The sequence below is a fragment of the Hyperolius riggenbachi genome, chromosome 1, assembly GCF_040937935.1.
Source record: "Hyperolius riggenbachi isolate aHypRig1 chromosome 1, aHypRig1.pri, whole genome shotgun sequence".
NCBI classification, from domain to species: Eukaryota; Metazoa; Chordata; class Amphibia; order Anura; family Hyperoliidae; genus Hyperolius; species Hyperolius riggenbachi.
Genome location: NC_090646.1, coordinates 342,576,183 through 342,595,784, shown reverse-complemented (window position 1 = coordinate 342,595,784; position 19,602 = coordinate 342,576,183). Strand labels below are relative to the sequence as shown.

Sequence of the window (19,602 nt, the reverse complement as noted above, 5' to 3'; positions counted from 1 at the left end):
AATCCAAAAACTCATTGTAATAGATTAATTTAGAAAGGCTTGCATACCCCCTAAATCCAGGGCAAGTACCCCCAGGGGTACACGTACCACCTGTTGAGGACCAAAGGTGCATACACACGCACCACCGCAATGAACAATGGGTCCGTCGGACCCTCCCGCTGGGCGGGTGTTCCAGAGACAGTAGTGCGTGTGTACAGTCTGTCAGGCAGAATTATAAGGCTGTTTCTGAACGATCTGCTCAGCGGATCATTCAGAAATAGCCTTATCAGTCCGCCGACGGCGCGTACACACGTGCTACTGCCGGCAGACCCGTCGTTGCCGGCAGTAGTGTGTGTGTACGCACCTCTAGGTTCTAGAAGATATTCCTGTTCCCTGTCTAGAAAGCTGTAAGAGATAAATGGAATAGAGAGATGATAGACAGATAGATAAGCACCAAGTTATGAGAAGTGATTGAAGTTACCTGTATCATGTAAACATAACAAAGTTGATGTGTTGATGTTTATCTTTCCTGAGCTTGCCATTGGGCTAGGGAGGAATCCTGTATAATGCAGTGTATAGTCCCACTGCCTGAGTCCTGCTGCCAGCAGCTGCTGCTGTACACTCTCAGGCAACATATCAGCTCCTCTGAAGTGTTATTACTGCTCCCCCCTCCACGTAGGAAAACAAGTACTCACAAGCATTTGAATTATGAAAACAATGTGCTTTCTGCAAACTTTGAGATTACCAATTACATTTTTATCCTCTGCATACTGCATACCGGGAACAGTGAAGTTCATGCAGCATTCCCAAGAAAATTGGAATTTATCTGTGAAAAGCTGAGGAAAGAAAAACATGTCCTTATTCCCCATATGAGATTTTTCATTTTATCAAGAACCTACATTAAAACATGTCCATACATATGCTGTATGTGTTATATGTGTGCCATGTCATACACAGACATCATATTTATTAGGCTAATAGCACAACTTGTTTCTTACACTCTTATCGGTTGTCCCAAAGATGTGCCTTCCACAATCGCCAGCACTTTTCCAGGATATGCAGCTTGATGCTGGAAATGATTTTTCCTGGTACTGTCCCAGTTTTATCCCCGTTAGTTTGAAGGTAGGTGTAGTTTGTATTATATACAGTATGCAGTATTTGTTTTTTTTACACCTTGGTACAAGAGCAACCATGCTTTGTTACTCATTTTCAACACCTGCACTAATTCACCAGCTAGCAGAGAACTATGACACTCTAATCCTGGGCAACCTGTGAAATGCATTAGGGCCCTGAAGTGCTGCTGCCCCGCCCCCCCTCCAAGTTTTCCACAACTTTATAGTGGTCCTTTACAAAGTTTCCAGTAGCATGGTGACTCGCCTATCCTGACTGACACGCTCCTCAGTCTGTGCGTTCCCGTCTGGATGCATCTTCTCAGCTACCCAGCAAATTTGATTACATAGTAATTTGCACAGGGACATGGAGGAGAGGCATCCCTGTGAGGATGAAGACAGAAATACACAGACTAATGGAGGAGGGCTCCATCTGGGACAAGTAAGTCACTGTGTTGCCGGAAACTTTGCAGGGGCCCTGGGGATCACAATAAAATGGGAGGGAGGCCTGGCAGCCCTGGAGGTTGGTGTGTGAATTTGCAAGCAACAAAGGGGCCCCTAATGCCACTTGAGGGGGGAGTGTCAGAGAGGCCCCCACGGTTAATTTTGCCCAGGGGCCACATTGTAACTAGAACCAGCACTGCTCCTATCTAACAGTTTCTGTCAGTGGCACCCTGGAATGCCAGTGTTTTATATGCACACAAACCAAATCACTCAAGCTGAAAAATGTTTGCCATCAACTCTTGCAATACATACAGCTAAGCTGAAGACTAGTTTTTTTTCTCAATAAAGTTGGGACGGCTTTCCAGTGTTTGGACAGAAATAGACTTTTTCCTGTCGAAGTAAAACCAGAACACTATAAAATGAGATGAGGTTAAAAAAGAATAACACAAAATAACTGAATGCATACATATCCAACACACTGAATTTCTGCATCTGCAGCCAGGTGTTGCACTAGTCCTTTCCACACACACACAGATGATGTTCCTCTAAAGCTGAATACTCACCACCTGACGGAGGAAAATGGATCCAGCAACGTCCCCCTCATGACGAGTGCTCTACGATCCATTTTCTGGCCGACGGGTACATGCAAGGCACACGATGGGTGCAAAGTCAATCAGGTACGGTAGGGATTTTAAAGATCGTCACTGCACAACGCTAAATGATGTACGTGTGATCGCGCACTTGTACCCACATCGTGAGATTACGGAAATGATCGATCATTGCTCAAAGTATCGCTGGTCGTTAGAAAAAAATCATCAGAAGAATTGCATCATGGGTACGGGCTGCAAAATGCATTTGTTTCCTTGGAGACTATTGCTAAACCAGCCCAGACCAGACAAATTATTATTTTTTCTAATAAAACTACTTGATGACAATGTCAGGAAGGTTTTCATAGCCTGGAGGAGGTTTTGGTCAGGTCAGGTCGGCTTTAAAGTGTCCTAGAGGTAAAATGAAATCTCTTCTTGTTTCATAATATAGATGATAGACAACAGAAGTCTACAAAGCGAAAGACAGCAGCTCTCTTTCTTTGGACTGTGGACAACATGGAGCTCATGGACTGCTTGCTCCAGCACTTGTGGGAAAGGAGTGTTACTTAGAACCCGAAAGTGTCTAAGGTACAGCCGCAGGAAACTTTTCAAAGTATTAGCTCATATAACGTAGAAGATGCTTTACATAAAAACACTTAGCCCTATGCAGTGAGTGTCTGTCAGGTGCATCTTGGTTAGGTGTGTTACCATTTTATTATATAAAAGCACCGCTTGTAGCATTCACAGGTGTATAACTACCTAGTAAGTAGTGTTGGGCCGAACAGTTCGCCTGGCGAACCTCTCTGGGCCTCTTACTACTTCCGGGTCGCAATGACCCGGAGTAGTACGCCTGCGCTGCCCGGCGGAGCGCGACCTAGATCGCGCTCCCGTTGCCGGGCACTCTCTGCGCATGTGCGTGACGTCATGAGTGACGTCACGCTCATGCGCAGAGAGTGCCCGGCAACGGGAGCGTGATCTAGGTCGCGCTCCGCCGGGCAGCGCAGGCGTACTACTCCGGGTCATTGCGACCCGGAAGTAGTAAGAGGCCCATGGATTTAGAGATGTTCGCCAGCGAACGGTTCCGGAACCGTTCACCACATCTCTACTAGTAAGAAAAATAACAAAAAACTCTTGTTTAGTTACAGTAAAAGAACCACAATTATTTTAACTGAATAAAACTGAACCTATTGATAGCTGTAAAAGTCAGTAGTATTTGTTAAATAGGGCAAAATTAAATCTCTCAAAAAAAAGGTTTGAGGCTGGATTCGCAGTGCTCAGTTGCATAAAGCACACGTTACAATGATTTTGAACCGCAATGGAGACTGGACATAGACTTTGTTTTTATTATTTTTTATTTATATAGCGCCAACATCTTCTGTAGCGCTGTACATAGTACAGAACAAATATTAGGGAACGTATATACATGAGAAGTTCAAGACACTGTACAGTTATGACATTCAAAAGCACAAGTACAAATATATACATAGTTAATGTATAGTTTGAGATATCTAAAGTTGGTACATGTTCATATGGTAAATTACAGCAATATAAGAAACACTAGGAGGAGGTCCCTGCCCTTGCAAGCTTACCATTTATTCTAGAGAACATTAATACAAAGCCTACATGGAGGAAGTTAGAATAACATGATCTGTTAAAGTACTGTGAACAGGCCCATAGAATTGTATTGGCGTTGAGTTGACATGCAGAATTATTCTGCAACACAACTGAGCACAGTACACTATCCCTTAACCTTTTGGACAATTTCTTCAGAGTGGATCAAGAATTTAGAGAAAACCCTCACTGCCCCTAATCTGCACCCATTTTCCATTCCTCGCTCCATTCAAAGGTAAAATATAAGTTTTAGATGGCATTCCACTTTAAGAGAACAAAGGTCTTTCGAAGGAGTCCTTTTCCAGGTCAGTGAGAGGTCTCAGAAGATTTCCTGAGAAATGGTTACTGACTGTACACAGTATGATATCTGTTTACATTAGATCAAGGCTTTTCAACCTGTGGTACGCGTACCACCGGTGGTACTTTTCTGTTGGCCAGGTGGTACACACCAGGTTTGCCTGCCACCTTATTGCCTGCATGCCACTTGTCCTGGTCCTGTCCTGCCTCCACAAAGTTTGGCTCCCCCTCCCTCACTCCTCACTGTGCTACTCTGCGGCATACTTCAAACCTCAGATCAGTGGGGAAGAGTCAGCCAGGTCCACAGTGATGGCGCAGATAAAAAAGTGACATCACTGCTCACTTCCTGTATTTGAAGTATACACGCCGTCACCGTGCACCACTTGCCTGGCTGTCTCTTCACTGCGGCTGGCTTACCGATGATCTGAGGTGTAAACTATATATATATATATATATATATATATATATATATATATATATATATATTTAGATATATATATAGATATATATATAGATATATATATAGATATATATATATATAGATATATCTTTCAGGGCAGCACAGCAAGAAACAAGCAAGCGGGGAGCCGAGCTTTGTGGTGACTCACTGCCTAGCTCTCAGCTCTCCAGTGGTTGGACTAGGCTACCTATAATTGAACAGGGGTGGGGGGAAGGAACTTGCAAGGCTACCTATATTGGCAATCTACCTGCAGATTGACAATACTGACAATCTGTAGGCTAGCAATCTAATTGTAGTCTTTTTCCCCACCAATGCCTCCTACTTTTCCCCTCCCATATGCCCTCTTTTCTTAAAGTGTACCTCTAAGAAAAAAATGCCCCGGGGGGGGGGGGGTAATTACCTCAGGGAGGGGGCCTTTGTATCAGGGGTCTAGTCCTGGGAAAAGAGGTGAGTGGACTCACCCGAAAACCCCCTGCGCCGCACATAGCGTGGCGCGCCAAAAAATGGGTGTGGTCAAGCATATTGCGGGCATGGACATGGGTGGGGCCAAATATACATGACCTTAACAGTCATGTAAAAGGTCTGCCGGGGAAGTTTGAGCTCTGCCGTAGTGTATCCCCCAAAATTAGATGTAATCTGACAGCATTTCACCAAAAAGACACGTAATCTGGCAGAAGTTTCTCCAAAATACAGATAATATGGCAGTGGTTCCCCCAAAATAGACAATCTGGCAGCAGCAGTTCCCCCAACATACACACAATCTGGAAGCAGTTCCCCAAAATACGCGAAACCTGGCAGTGGATCACCCAAAATACACGTAACACCCAAAATACATGTAATCTGGCAGCTGTGGTCCCTCAAACATACACAATCTGACAGCAGTTCCCCAAAATACACGTAATCTGTCAACAGCGGTTCCTCAAAAATACAGATAATCTGACAACAGTTCCCCCAAAATAGGTACCCCCAGCATATAGGTAGCCAGGTCTATAGGTGTTCCCAGTATAAGTAGCTATGAGTATAGTTGTCCCTAGAATAGGTAGCCAGGTGTATAGATGTGCTCAGTATATGTAACTAGGTGTATTGGTGTACCCAGTATATGTAGCCAGGTCTATAGGTGCCCCCAGTATAGCCAGGTCTATAGGTGCCCCAGAATAAGTAGCCAGATGTCCCCACAAGGAGGGGAGGCAGCGCAGAGAAGTGGGATTGGTGGGCACAGCAGGGAACATCTCCTCCCCCCCTCAGGGCTCCCCCTTCATCCATCTCCCCCTCCAGAACTAAAGTTTGCAGGTGGCTGGCAGCGGCAGGACTAACCTTCTTCCTCCTTCCTCCTTTGCTGGGTGAGTAGCGATGTCCAGTTCATTTGAGTCTGTTCTTTCCTGTGAGTTGAGTGATCCGGCTCATCACACTGAACCGAATCAGTTCAGTGCAGGGGCGTTCCTATCGCTATTCAATCGTGGCACGTGCCTCGAACCTGGCCTAGGGGTGCCCCTAATCTGTACCTGGGGGTGCCCAACACAGGTGCCCCGAATGTATTGGGCGCATTTAAGTTATAAGTTAACACGCGGCCGCCGTTCGCACGATACGGCGGCCGCTTCTATTTCCGGCTGCTCCCGAGTCCCGACATCAACTTAAAAAGTGACAGGCTTGATCCGCCCCCTGCCACCCCTTGCTCCAATCAGAAGCGGAGGAGCACCTGGCAGGGGGCGTGGAGTTCTATTGAAAGGCAGGGGTCTGAAGCTGTGTGAAGCGTGACCAGCTCCGCCCCCTGCGTGGCCACTGCGGACGGTGGCTGACCCAGGCAAGGCAATGGCATCATGGCGGCGCCGGCTTCCTCCTCACCCGGAGCACCCGCCAAAGCACGATCCAACTCCGCCCGCGGCGCCGCTAGACCATCAGACTGCCCCCACGCCTCCACCACAGAGCACGCCTCAGGCCTCGCTGCAGCCAGGCCTCACCGCCTCAGTGCCCCACCGGCCACCACTGCGCGGCCGGTGCCCCCCACAGTAAGTGCCTCTGTCACATGCCCCCACCACAGACCACACCGCAGGCCTCGCCGCCTCAGTGCCCCACCAGCCACTACTGCCCGGCCGGTGCCCCCCGCAGTGCCTCTGCCACACGCCTCCACCACAGACCACACCACAGACCTGTCACTCTCTGGGGTCCCTGTCACTCACTATCTAATGGGGGTCCCTGTCACTCACTATCTAATGGGGGTCCCTGTCACTCACTAACTGGGGTCCCTGTCACTCACTATCTGGGGTCCCTGTCACTCACTATCTGGGGTCCCTGTCACTCACTATCTAATGGGGTCCCTGTCACTCACTAACTGGGGTCCCTGTCACTCACTAAATGGGGTCCCTGTCACTCACTAACTGGGGTCCCTGTCACTCACTAACTGGGGTTCTTATCACTCACTAACTGGGGTCCCTGTCGCTCACTAACGGGGGTCCCTGTCACTAACTGGGGTCCCTGTCACTCATTATCTAATGAGGGGTCCCTGTCACTCACGATCTAATGGGGGTCCCTGTCACTCACTAACTGGGGTCCCTGTCAGTCACTAACTGGGGTCCCTGTCACTCACTAACTGGGGTCCCTGTCACTCACTAATGGGGGTCCCTGTCACTCACTAACTGGGGTCCCTGTCACTCACTATCGGGGGTCCCTGTCACTCACTATCTAACTGGGGTACCTGTCACTCACTAACTGGGGTCCCTGTCACTCACTACCTAACCTGGGGAGCTACCATATTAAGGGGCATTCTGCCTATTTATGTAAAATGCTGTCTATTTATGTGCCTCATGACTGCTGAATTTGTCTTGTTGGAAGCCTTATGATTTGTTGGGGGCTTCAAAATTGCTGAAATTTGTCTTGTTGGGGGCCTCATGATTTGTTGGAGGCCTCATGATTGCTGAATTTATCTTGTTGGGGGCCTCACGATTGCTGAATTTGTCATGTTGGGGGCCTCACGATTGCTGAATTTGTCATGTCTGGGGCCTCACGATTGCTGAATTTGTCATGTTGGGGGCCTCACGATTGCTGAATTTGTCATATCTGGGGTCCCTGTCACTTACTATCTGGGGTCCCTGTCACTCACTATCCAATGGGGGTCCCTGTCATTTACTAACTGGGGTCCAGGTCACTCACTATCTGGGGTCCCTGTCACTCACTATCTGGTGTCCCTGTCACTCACTATCTAACAGGGGTCCCTGTCACACACTAACTGGGGTCCCTGTCACTCACTAACTGGGGTCCCTGTCACTCACTAACGGGGGTCCCTGTCACTCACTAACTGGGGTCCCTGTCACTCACTATCTAACTGGGGTACCTGTCACTCACTAACTGGGGTCCCTGTCACTCACTACCTAACCTGGGGGGCTACCATATTAAGGGACATTCTGCCTATTTAAGTAAAATGCTGTCTATTTATGTGCCTCATGACTGCTGAATTTGTCTTGTTGGAAGCCTTATGATTTGTTGGGGGCCTCAAGATTGCTGAATTTGTCTTGTTGGGGGCCTCATGATTTGTTGGAGGCCTCATGATTGCTGAATTTATCTTGTTGGGGGCATCACGATTGCTGAATTTGTCATGTTGGGGGCCTCACGATTGCTGAATTTGTCATATCTGGGGTCCCTGTCACTCACTATCTGGGGTCCCTGTCACTCACTATCTAATGGGGGTCCCTGTCACTCACTAACTGGGGTCCCTGTCACTCACTATCTGGGGTCCCTGTCACTCACTATCTGGGGTCCCTGTCACTCACTATCTAACAGGGGTCCCTGTCACTCACTAACTGGGGTCCCTGTCACTCACTAACTGGGGTCCCTGTCACTCACTAACTGGGGTCCCTGTCACTCACTAACTGGGGTCCCTGTCACTCACTAACGGGGGTCCCTGTCACTCACTAACTGGGGTCCCTGTCACTCACTATCTAATGGGGGTCCCTGTCACTCACTATCTAATGGGGGTCCCTGTCACTCACTATCTAATGGGGGTCCCTGTCACTCACTAACTGGGGTCCCTGTCACTCACTAACTGGGGTCCCTGTCACTCACTAACTGGGGTCCCTGTCACTCACTAACGGGGGTCCCTGTCACTCACTAACTGGGGTCCCTGTCACTCACTATCTAATGGGGGTCCCTGTCACTCACTATCTAATGGGGGTCCCTGTCACTCACTAACTGGGGTCCCTGTCACTCACTAACTGGGGTCCCTGTCACTCACTAATGGGGGTCCCTGTCACTCACTAACTGGGGTCCCTGTCACTCACTATCTAATGGGGGTCCCTGTCACTCACTAACTGGGGTCCCTGTCACTCACTAACTGGGGTCCCTGTCACTCACTAACTGGGGTCCCTGCCACTCACTAATGGGGGTCCCTGTCACTCACTAACTGGGGTCCCTGTCACTCACTATCGGGGGTCCCTGTCACTCACTATCTGGGGTCCCTGTCACTCACTATCTAACTGGGGTACCTGTCACTCACTAACTGGGGTCCCTGTCACTCACTACCTAACCTGGGGGGCTACCATATTAAGGGGCATTATGCCTATTTAAGTAAAATGCTGAATTTATCTTGTTGGAAGCCTTATGATTTGTTGGGGGCCTCAAGATTGCTGAATTTGTCTTGTTGGGGGCCTCATGATTGCTGAATTTATCTTGTTGGGGGCCTCACAATTTCTGAATTTGTCATGTTGGGGGCCTCACGATTGCTGAATTTGTCATGTCTGGGGCCTCACGATTGCTGAATTTGTCATGTTGGGGGCCTCACGATTGCTGAATTTGTCATGTCGGGGGGCCTCACGATTGCTGAATTTGTCATGTCGGGGGGCCTCACGATTGCTGAATTTGTCATGTCGGGGGGCCTCACGATTGCTGAATTTGTCTTGTTGGGGGCCTCATGATTGCTGAATTTGTCTTGTTGGGGGTCACATGATTGCTAACTGCGAGACTATGGGAAAAGCTGAATCCTTATCATATGAGACAATAGCATTAAACCTACTTTTTTAGCTTTTTAAAACAGAAAATAAAATTGGGAGGTTCTAAAAAATTTAATACATTTTTCAGGAGTAGGATTGATGAACTTGTTTATCTTCACAGTTTATTTTCAACTTGGATTTTCCATAATGTTCATGTATGAGTTAAAACGTTTGTACAGTATTTAGTTTAAATTGCTGTTGGCTCTTTGCGATAGATAAGTGACTTTTGGGTTGCAGTTTGGGCACTCGGCCTCCAAAAGGTTCGCCACCACTGTCCTAGTCTAATGTCCCACCATTGCTAGGTTCATGTAAATTTGTCTCCACCCGTTACTTACCACACCTACATTCTGGTCCATGGCCCACCCATTTTTCAGGCGGCGCGATAAGCGAACCGCACAACGTGATCCTCATATTTTTCGGCACGCTAGCTGCAGTGTGCTGAATCTGCTGCCTACAGTATGTACAGTATACCCTGTTCTCTAGTGCCTGCACTGTGTGCTGATCTACCTGCAGTGTGTACAGTGTAAGGTGTTACTCTGTGCCTTTACTGATTGTAAACCAGCTGTATTGTATGCTGATCCCTGCTACTTTCAGTATGTACAGTATTAGCTGTTCTCTAGTGCCTGCACTGTATGCTGAACTACCTCCAGTGTGTACAGTGTAAGGTGTTACTCTGTGCCTTTACTGATTGTAAACCAGCTGTATCGTATGCTGATCCCTGCTACTTTCAGTATGTACAGTATTAGCTGTAAAGCCTGGTACACATATACATTTTGATTAACCAATTTTAGCTCTGTTCATCAAATTCACTGTCTGTTGGCCCACTTACTGCACGGCGGTGGTAGAATTGGTCAGTGATTGACCACTCAAAATTGTATGTGCGTATACATCTTTGATCTATGCCTATACTGATAGTAAATTAAATAAAGGACAGGGGGCTCCATCCAATATTTCGATGGGCAGGCCCGTTATCTGTAGCTTACACCGCTGCTAAGTTCATGTACATTTGCCCCACCCATGGCCACGCCCACTCACCTCATGGCCACGCCCATTTTTGCCACCTCCCCACCTAGTGCCCACAGGTGCCCCCAATCTCCAAGGACCCTAGAAACGCCCCTGGTTCAGTGGATGAGACAGGAACTGATTCGGTTCAGTGTGATGAGCCGGATCACTCAACTCAAAGGAAAGAAACGGCTCAAATGAACCGGACATTACTACTTAACCAGCGCTTGGAACGAGATGGAGGTAAGTCCTGGCTCCCGCCCGCTGCCAGCCGCCCGCAAATTTTAGTTCTGGGGGGGAGAGAGTGAGGAAGGGGGAGCCCCAAGGTGAGGGAGGGGAGGGAAAACGTCCCCCCTTGCCCGCTGTGCCCACCGATCCCTCTTCTCTGTGCTCTCTCCCTCCACACATGCTAGGGTGGACGTTGTCCACCCTCTGAAAAAAGCAGGTGGACGTCGTCCACCCTCGTTCACGCTCGACTCGACCCCTGCTTTGTATCCTAACGAGGTTTCCCCCTTCCTCCTTAGTAGATGGGATCCACTGCTGGGAGCCCCAAAGCTCTCCTTGTTAGTGTGTGTGCATGCGCAGTAGCTGCTCTCCATTCAGGCTCCAGCAGCCAAGCCCAATCAGGTCCAATCTACTGTGCAGGTACACTGGTTGTGCTTTGTAGGTGATAAAAGTGGTAGAATTAGTGAACAGGATTAAAAACCCTGCTCTAGACACACACACACCACACACGTTCTCAGAAACTATATTTGTTTTCCTTGACTGCAGTGCTTTAGTTTAGGTCTTCTTTAAAGTGAACCTCCGGACTAAAAATCGACTCAGCAGCACTGAAAAGGCTTGGTGTTTCTTTAACAGTTTCACAGTATCAGAACTTTGTTTCTCTTATACAAGCCTCATTTTTAGCTGCACAGAAGAAAACTGCCCGGGCTTTTTTCCCCTGATGCTGTGCAAAGCATGATGGGATTTCTGATTTTGTTGCTCTCGTTCTGCTGTTTTGGTGCAATTTTTTTTTTTACATTTTGAATTTTACATTTGAAGCCTAGCGTGTGCAGCTGGGATGGGTAATCAGGACACAGGACAGTTGGAACTGTGTCTCCTGCTCCTTGTCACCTCCTTTCAACCAAAAAGATGGCTGCCCCCATGACAAAGATGGCAGCCCCCATGAATCACAAACATTTGCCTGTTTTTTTAAAACAGGGTGGGTAAGAGATTATATTAATGTACCTTGATGACAGTATGTTTGTTTAGGCTGAAGTTACCCTTTAAAGGGCTACTGATGTGATAAGAAGACGGTGGCTGCCATATTTGTTTCCTTTTAAACTATAACAATAATGTCAGAAACACCTGATCTGCATGTGCTTGTTCAGGGGCTGTGATTAAAAGAATTAGAGGCAGAGGATCAGCATGATAGCCAGGTAACTGGCATTGCTTAAAAGGAAATAAATATGGCAGCCTCCATATCCCTCTCACTTCAATTCTCCTTTAACAGCTCACTTTTTTCATAGTAGTGGTCCTTTAAACAGTTGAAATTTGACAGTTGGAAAATACAAGTTTAAAAAAGACAGTTAGAAAAGGGCAATTGGAAAATAGCAGTTGGAAAATGGCAGTTGGAAAATGACAGTTGGAAAATGACAGTTGGAATGTGGCAGTTGGAAAATGGCAGTTGGAAAATGGCCTGTCAACTGCCATTTTCCAACTGTCATTTTTCAACTGCCAAATTTCAACTGTTGTTTTTAACTGTCATTTTCTAACTGCCAAATGTTAACTGTAATTTTCTAACTGCCATTTTTCAACTGCCATTTTCCAACTGCCATTTTCAACTGTCAAATTTCAACTGCCATTTTTCAACTGCCAATTTCCAACTGCTGTTTTAAACTGTCATTTTCCAACTGCCATTTTCTAACTGCCATTTTCCAACTGTCAAATTTCAACTGCCATTTTTAACTGCCAATTTCCAACTGCTGTTTTTAACTGTCATTTTCCAACTGTCATTTTCCAACTGTCATTTTTCAACTGCCATTTTCCAACTGTCAAATTTCAATCGTTTTTAACACTTATTCTCCAACTGTCATTTTTCAACTGCCATTTTAAAACTGTAATTTTCCAACTGCCAAATTTCAACAGATTGTTTTCAACTGCTATTCATCAACTGTTGTTTTCCAACTGCAAAATTTCAACTGTTGTTTTCAACCTTCATTTTCCAACTGTCATTTTTCAACTTCCATTTTTCAACTATCCTTTTCCAACTGTTTCCTTCTTCCTTTCCTATTTTATTTATTTTGCAAACACAAGCCTTGAGGTCCTCAATGTTGAATGTTGATTTGCTACCACATTTTATGTTTTGGGGCTAGATTTGCATCATAATTTGCACAATTTAAAACTGGCAATCTCTACAAAGTCCATAACCAGATGAAACAGTCACAGGTGTCAGATGCATAACTGTGAAGAGGGAGTGGAAGAAAAAGCCTATGTTGGCTTTTTATCTTCCTATCTTGCTCCGAAGTCTAATGACCCATTTATTGGCTTCAACTTTCATAGTGGTTCTCCCTTGAGGCTAGCAGCACTTTTAGTCACCTTTGAAACTTGTCCACACATTCTCTACAGTGTTTGGTACTCATGTTCCTCCTCTTTTTCTTGGTTTACTTCAAATGTATTTATTTATTATACATTGTGGTGATTTATTGTTGCCGAGTTGTTTTTCAGATGAACATGCACTGTTTTTTTTTGATAAAGAGGTACTTTGTTGCTGTGAAACGCTGGATTATATTAATTGCAGCATGAATTTACAGATCTTTCTGTACCAATTTTTTGGAGTGCCAACCACTTACTTTTGGAGTGCCAACCACAGACATGCATGCAGCAGTTTATTGTCAGAACACACTGCAGCACAGCACATGAGAGTCAGACACATTACTGAAATAAGCTCAGCAATGCAGCAGTGCATCCTGACCTTCACGGTTGTTATCAAACTACCATTTTTAAAGGACCACTATAGTGAAAAAGTAAGCAGTTAAAATCTTTCAGAACCAACATGTTTTGGACTAGTCTACCTCGTCATTGGGGATTCTCAGAGTTTTCTTTGTTTTTAAAAGAATTTCCTAAATGGCAGTTGCTAACCCTAACAATCAAAATAGTAAGCTACCAACCAGCCTCCCTACTCGCTTGCACACTATTTTGGCAGTTAGACTTAACAATGGCCATTTAGCAAATGCTTTTGAAAACAAAGGAAACCCTGAGACTCCATCGTGAGGAGATGGACTAGTCCAAAACCTGTTGGTCCTGTCAGATTTTAAAGACCTAAACTCACAGCTTCCTCTCTGCTCTAAGGAGAAAAGCAACAGCATAATAACTTTAAAGAAAAACATTTATTGTTACAACTGAAATCTTACAGAAACCCTGCAGTGTTTACTTTCTGGTGTACTAGGAGCACAAAAGGGTTAACCTCCTGTGTTTAAATATTAGCCCAAACTATGGCACAGAGTGGCACACCTAATTTACACTTGCTGTTTACTTGCTTATAAAGGCCTAATTAGACAGGCTAATCTCTCTAGACCTGGGCTTTGCACCTGTGGTACGCTTGCCACCGGTGGTACTTTGCTGTTGGCCAGGTGGTACACACCAGATTTGCATGCCACTTTATTGCCCACATGCCACTTGTTCTGGTCCTGTCCTGTCTCCACAAAGTTTGGCTCCCCCTCCCTCACTCCTTGCTGTGATACTCTGCGGCATACTTCAGACCTCAGATCAGTGGGGAAGAGACAGCCAGGCGACCGGTGCACAGTGATGGCGCAGATACAGAAAGTGACATCACTGCTCACTTCCTGTATTTGAAGTATACACGCCGTCACCGTGCACCGTTTGCCTGGCTGTTTCTTTACTGCGGCTGGCTTACCGATGATCTGAGGTGTGACTCACTGCCTAGCTCTCAGCTCTCTGGTGGTGGGGCCAGGCTACCTATAATTAAGTGGGGGGAGGGGGGGGAGAGAACTTGTAAGGCTACCTATATTGGCAATCTACCTCCATTTTGCCAATACTGACAATCTGTAGGCTAGCAATCTAATTGTAATCTTTACCTCCACCAATGCCTCCTACTATTATCCCATATGACAAAAGGAACAAGAGATGGGCAATCTTGCGCTGCACAGTCCGCCAGACAGATCGCAGGTTACACACTCTAGCGGCACCTCCAAGCTGGGTTGTACAGCTGGATTAGAAGAGAGAAAGAAAAAGGCGGAGGGGCGCTCCGTAGTGTGTTACCCTTTAATAAATAAAAACAATGCGCTTACAAAATTGCACTTACTAGATACAAATTGTAGCAGGCGTATAACATAGGCTGAACAGCCGTATCATCAGCAACCAAACCGGAGACCCTGGGAACAGCTATGGCCAGTAACCGTCCTGATCCTGTGGATGTTATGGATCTGTGGTGTCCGACGTGGTGCTGCTCGTGTGCTGGATGGCGTCACGACGCGTTTCGGCGTATCCACGCCTTCGTCAGGTGAACCATCCAGCACGCACACGACGTTTAAATAGTAACAATAATAATGAATCCCCAGTCCCGACCCGCAGGAAATAGGTGGGCGTGGCTGGGGGTGGGAAGAGGAAGTGTGGAGGGCTGTATCTACACTTGTAAACAACCCTATCTGTAATGTTATAAAAAAGGAGGATTCCAATATAATAAAATAAAATAAAATCCAATGAAAACTGAATAGTTCATCTCATAGGTCCTTCAGTGTCAGGTGAAGCCTGACAAATAGGTAGAATTAATGATACTGATATTTACGGCATCTCTGAATCCCCATGGACTGCATGCAGGGTCGCTGTGGGTTACCTGAGCTCTGTTGTGCGCAAGGTCCAATCAACTGCGCTGGATGATCGGCGCTGTGAGGCGGAAGTGTTTCCGCGTTGTGGTGTCCTGGGGGACCATAGGGCGCCGGCATGCTCTGTTGCGGAAATGACGTAGCGTCAGAGACGCTCCATAGTAACCAGGGAGACGCCAATGCGTCTCACTGGTGTCATTCCGAAAGAGTACGTGGCTAGCCGGGGGTGGGGAACGGAGGATTGGTTACTCCCCCTCCCCAGTGAAATGACATACGGCGCTGTGATATATCAGCCTGGCCACATACAAATCATCATATATGCGCAAATACAAATTTCATCATATACAAACTTACACAGCTTCAGCAATAGTGCAACATTAACAGGGTGACCCATTGATAATGTTTCAAATGTCGCTATTAGTAGATAGAATTATGAATATAGAAAATGCATATACATAAAAAGAATATGATTCAATGAAACCTATATATAAAAAATATATATATTAATAAAAAGAAAATAATAATTTTTAAAAATAAAAAGAAGAAGTACCCGACCATGCCGTATACAAATACACATAAAAACAAATGTCCATGGGGTATAAAGCATATGTAGTCCACAAGATATATAGAACAGAGTTGACAGCACCTAGGGGTACAATACCCCGGTCCGCCTTAATGGTGCTGTGTGAAGGAGAAGGGGGGAGGGGGGGGGTTGGGGGGGGAAACAACAAAAGGAAAACAATACCGTAAGGATTGGTATAATATGACGAATTGGGAGTAAAACTGTATTCTAAATAAAACTGGCTGTTTCTACTTCCTCGTTCAGACCGATAGGTGCTAGTGTGGCCAGCTTAAATATCCAGTACGCTTCTCTCTCGCAAAGTCTTCTATATCTAAGGCCTGAAGGCAAGTCCGCAGCTATCGCTTCCAGGCCCATCACTGTCAGCCCCTGGGTATTTTGGTTATGAACCTCTGAAAAGTGTCTAGGGACACTATGATTGCTAGCTCCATCTTCTATCCCACGTCTATGCTCCCCGAATCTTTCTCGAAGGGGGCGTGTTGTCCTACCTACATAAAACTTACAACAACTACAGGCCAGCAGATAAATCACATATGGTGTCCCACAGTTGATGAATTGTTTTATCTGTATGTTTACTTTAGCAGTCTGTAAGTGTTGCACCCGATGTCTCATGAATTTACAACACTTGCACCTCGATTTCCCACATTGAAAATTGCCCACTATATTCGAAACAGCTCCTTGTGGTGGATCGCAGTTTTTACCTATGTTACTTTTAGCCACCTTGTTTTTTATGGACTTTGCTTTGCGGAATATGGTTCTTGATGTGGTTGGTAGATCTTGATTAAGTAGGGGATCACGCAACAATAATGGCCAGTTGGATTTAATTATGGCATCAATTTTGTTAGCCTCAGTGTTGTAAGTGGTAATGAAAAGAGGACCCTTTTTGTTCGTGTTATGCTTCTCCTCTATTTCTTTCGATCTTTTCAATGCTTCTCTGTTTTCAAATTCCTTCCTTGCCTGATCGATCTTTCTTAAGTTATGACCCTTATCAATGAATTTTTTGGTCAAATATTTGGCCTGTTCTTGATAATCTTTATCATTGGTGCAGTTTCGTCTTATACGGCAGAATTGGCTTCTTGGCACATTGTTAATCCATCTTGGGTGATGACAGCTGTCCTTATGTAAAAAGGAATTCCCTGCAGTCGGCTTAAAATGTGTGCACGAGAAGATATGGCCATCTCCATCATGTTCTAGTTCTAGATCTAGGAAAATGATCTTCTGTTTGTTCTTCACAGATGTAAATGATAGGCCGTATGGGTTATTGTTGCAGTATTCATGGAACTGGTCAAACTTCTCTGTAGGACCCTCCCATACTATTAATATATCATCTATATACCTCATATAGAGGGCGAGGTTTGCTCCAAATGGGTTGTTGTTCCAAATGTAATATTCTTCCCAGAACGCCATAAATAAATTGGCAAAACTGGGAGCAAACCCCGCCCCCATGGATGTCCCACATGTTTGTAAAAAGAATTCTCCAGCGAACGTAAAATAATTATGTGAAAGTGAGAACTATAAAAGATCAAGTAGGAACTGGGCTTGGGCGGGATGGAAAGTTCCGTCTGTAGTTAGAAAATAATTGACTGCATCCATTCCTTGGTTGTGAGGAATACTAGTGTACAATGAACATACATCTAGTGAAGCCCACATGTAGTTGCTCTTCCATTGGAAATTCTTCAGAGCGTCTAATACGGAGCTAGAATCTCGGGTATACGCCTTGGTGGAAGTCACAATTGGCTGTAAGAAATGGTCTATATACTCTGAGATGGGGGCCAGGAGGCCCTCCATCCCGGCTACAATAGGTCGTCCAGGTGGATGTTCTTGATTTTTATGAATTTTAGGGATGTGGTAGAAATACGGGATGAGAGGATGTTCACTGAGGAGGAAACGTGATTCATCTTTTGTGATTATTCCCTTCCCCAACGCTTGCTGAATGATTTCTTTGAGTTTTAGTTGGTAATTGTCTGTGGGGTCTTTATCTAATTTCTCATATGTGGAGACTTCTCCCAATAGTCTCCATCCTTCATCTAGATATTTCTGGTGATCCACGATCACTATTCCTCCTCCTTTATCCGCCTGCCGAATCACAATGTTCTTATTTTCAGCCAATTGGTTCAATGCATCTCTTTCCTTTTTAGTGAGGTTGTTGGTCCTATGGTGTTGTCTTTCTTGTTGATGGTCGTTACATAGGGATTTCATCTGACACCAGACTGTTTGGTAAAAGTTATTAATATGAGGTCCTTTGGCATGTACTGGGTTAAAGATCGATTTTGGCTTAAAATCGCTGTGCACTATGTCTGGTTCTATCCACAGATCTAACCAATCTTCTTCATCCTTTGTTTGATCTGTTAACAAATCTTGGAGATCCTGCAGGGGAACTGATTCATACATCTCCACTTCACATGATGGTGTTGTGGGGACCGATTTGTTTCCTGCCCCTTTCTGATTGAAGTACCTCTGAAGAGTTAGTTTTCTTATTAGTTTATGCAGATCCTTGAAGAGCTGGAATTCATTTGGCCCCGATGATGGTGCAAAGTTCAGGCCTTTATTTAGGAGTGAAAGTTCACTGTCACTCAGGGCATAAGAAGATAAGTTGTAAATTTTTACCGTGTCAAGGTGAGGATCGACCTCTCTCTCTTCTCCTACCTTTTTTCTTTTTTGGACTTCACGCCCTCCTCGAGTTCCTCGTCTCTTTCTAGTAATCTTTTCCCTAGACTTGGGGTTGGTGGTGGATCCACGTCTAAAAAATGTACTTCATCCTGTCGGGGATCCCTCAGTCCCTCCTCATTGGACACAGCTCCCACCAGAGCAATGGAGCTGTCCAATAGACGGGATCTATTTGAATCTTCGTTTTCCTGTTCTTCTACTGCAATAGACCAATTTAGCATTTCTTCATGTGTATTGGAGCCGTTTTTTTTCTTTTACGATTTCTCGTATTCTCCTTAGAGTATCTACTCCCGTTTTCTTTCCTTCTGGTCTATGTCTATTGTCACCATTTTTGTGTTCAGGAACCTTGTGTACATTGGATGACCGCCAGTCATGATGCTCCCACCGGGAGAATCTTCTAGCTGTAATGGTTTTTTCGGATCTGTGGGTGACAGAATTTTTTGTATCATTCCAGTCTTGCGGCTTTATAGGACCTCTATATTTTGTTTTCCTGCTTTTACGTCTAACCACTTGCCAGTCAGATTCCGTTCTATGAGGATAGTATGATGCTGGCTTGATCTGCGGGTTTCCTTCATGTCTCATCCCAGGCCGTCTAGGCAGGGGGGTCCCCGAGGGGCCAGCATCACTCTTCACTATTAGGGGAGCACGATGCTGCTGGCCCCCTCGAGCCCCGGTCCCCATGCTGTGTTCTGGCCTGTTATTAGGTTTACTGTCCCAGTTGTAAACATTCCCCAAGGCGTAATCTATTTTATCTCTTTTGAACTTTCTCATCTTTTTCTCTAATAACTCAATTTCAAACTTTTTCAAAGAGTCTCCTATTCTTTTCTCCCATACCCTATAGTCTGTTAAATCTAGAAAGTGTGACAGCTCTCTCTCTATGTCAGGAATGACTGCTCTGACTTTCTTGAGATTTCGTTCTCTCTGTGTTTTGGCAACAGTCATCCATGTGGTGGTACATGTGTTGGATGCAACTTCCCACCGATCTACAAGGTCAGAGTCTAGGAAGTCACATTCCTTCCTGTTTCTCATGCCCCTAGGGGCAATGTGATGTCGGATGTATTCAG

At 45.6% G+C, this 19,602-nt stretch overlaps 1 protein-coding gene across 2 annotated transcripts in view; it reads left to right on the top strand.

The window, feature by feature from the left end:
* The window catches only part of ADAMTSL5 (ADAMTS like 5), a 65,129-nt gene that overhangs the window by 973 nt on the left and 44,554 nt on the right, over positions 1-19,602 (top strand). For both annotated transcript variants that reach the window (XM_068271227.1, XM_068271226.1), the window contains exon 3: positions 2,571-2,707. In XM_068271227.1, the coding sequence (XP_068127328.1) occupies positions 2,571-2,707 (137 nt within the window). The remainder of the gene's footprint in view (positions 1-2,570; positions 2,708-19,602) is intronic.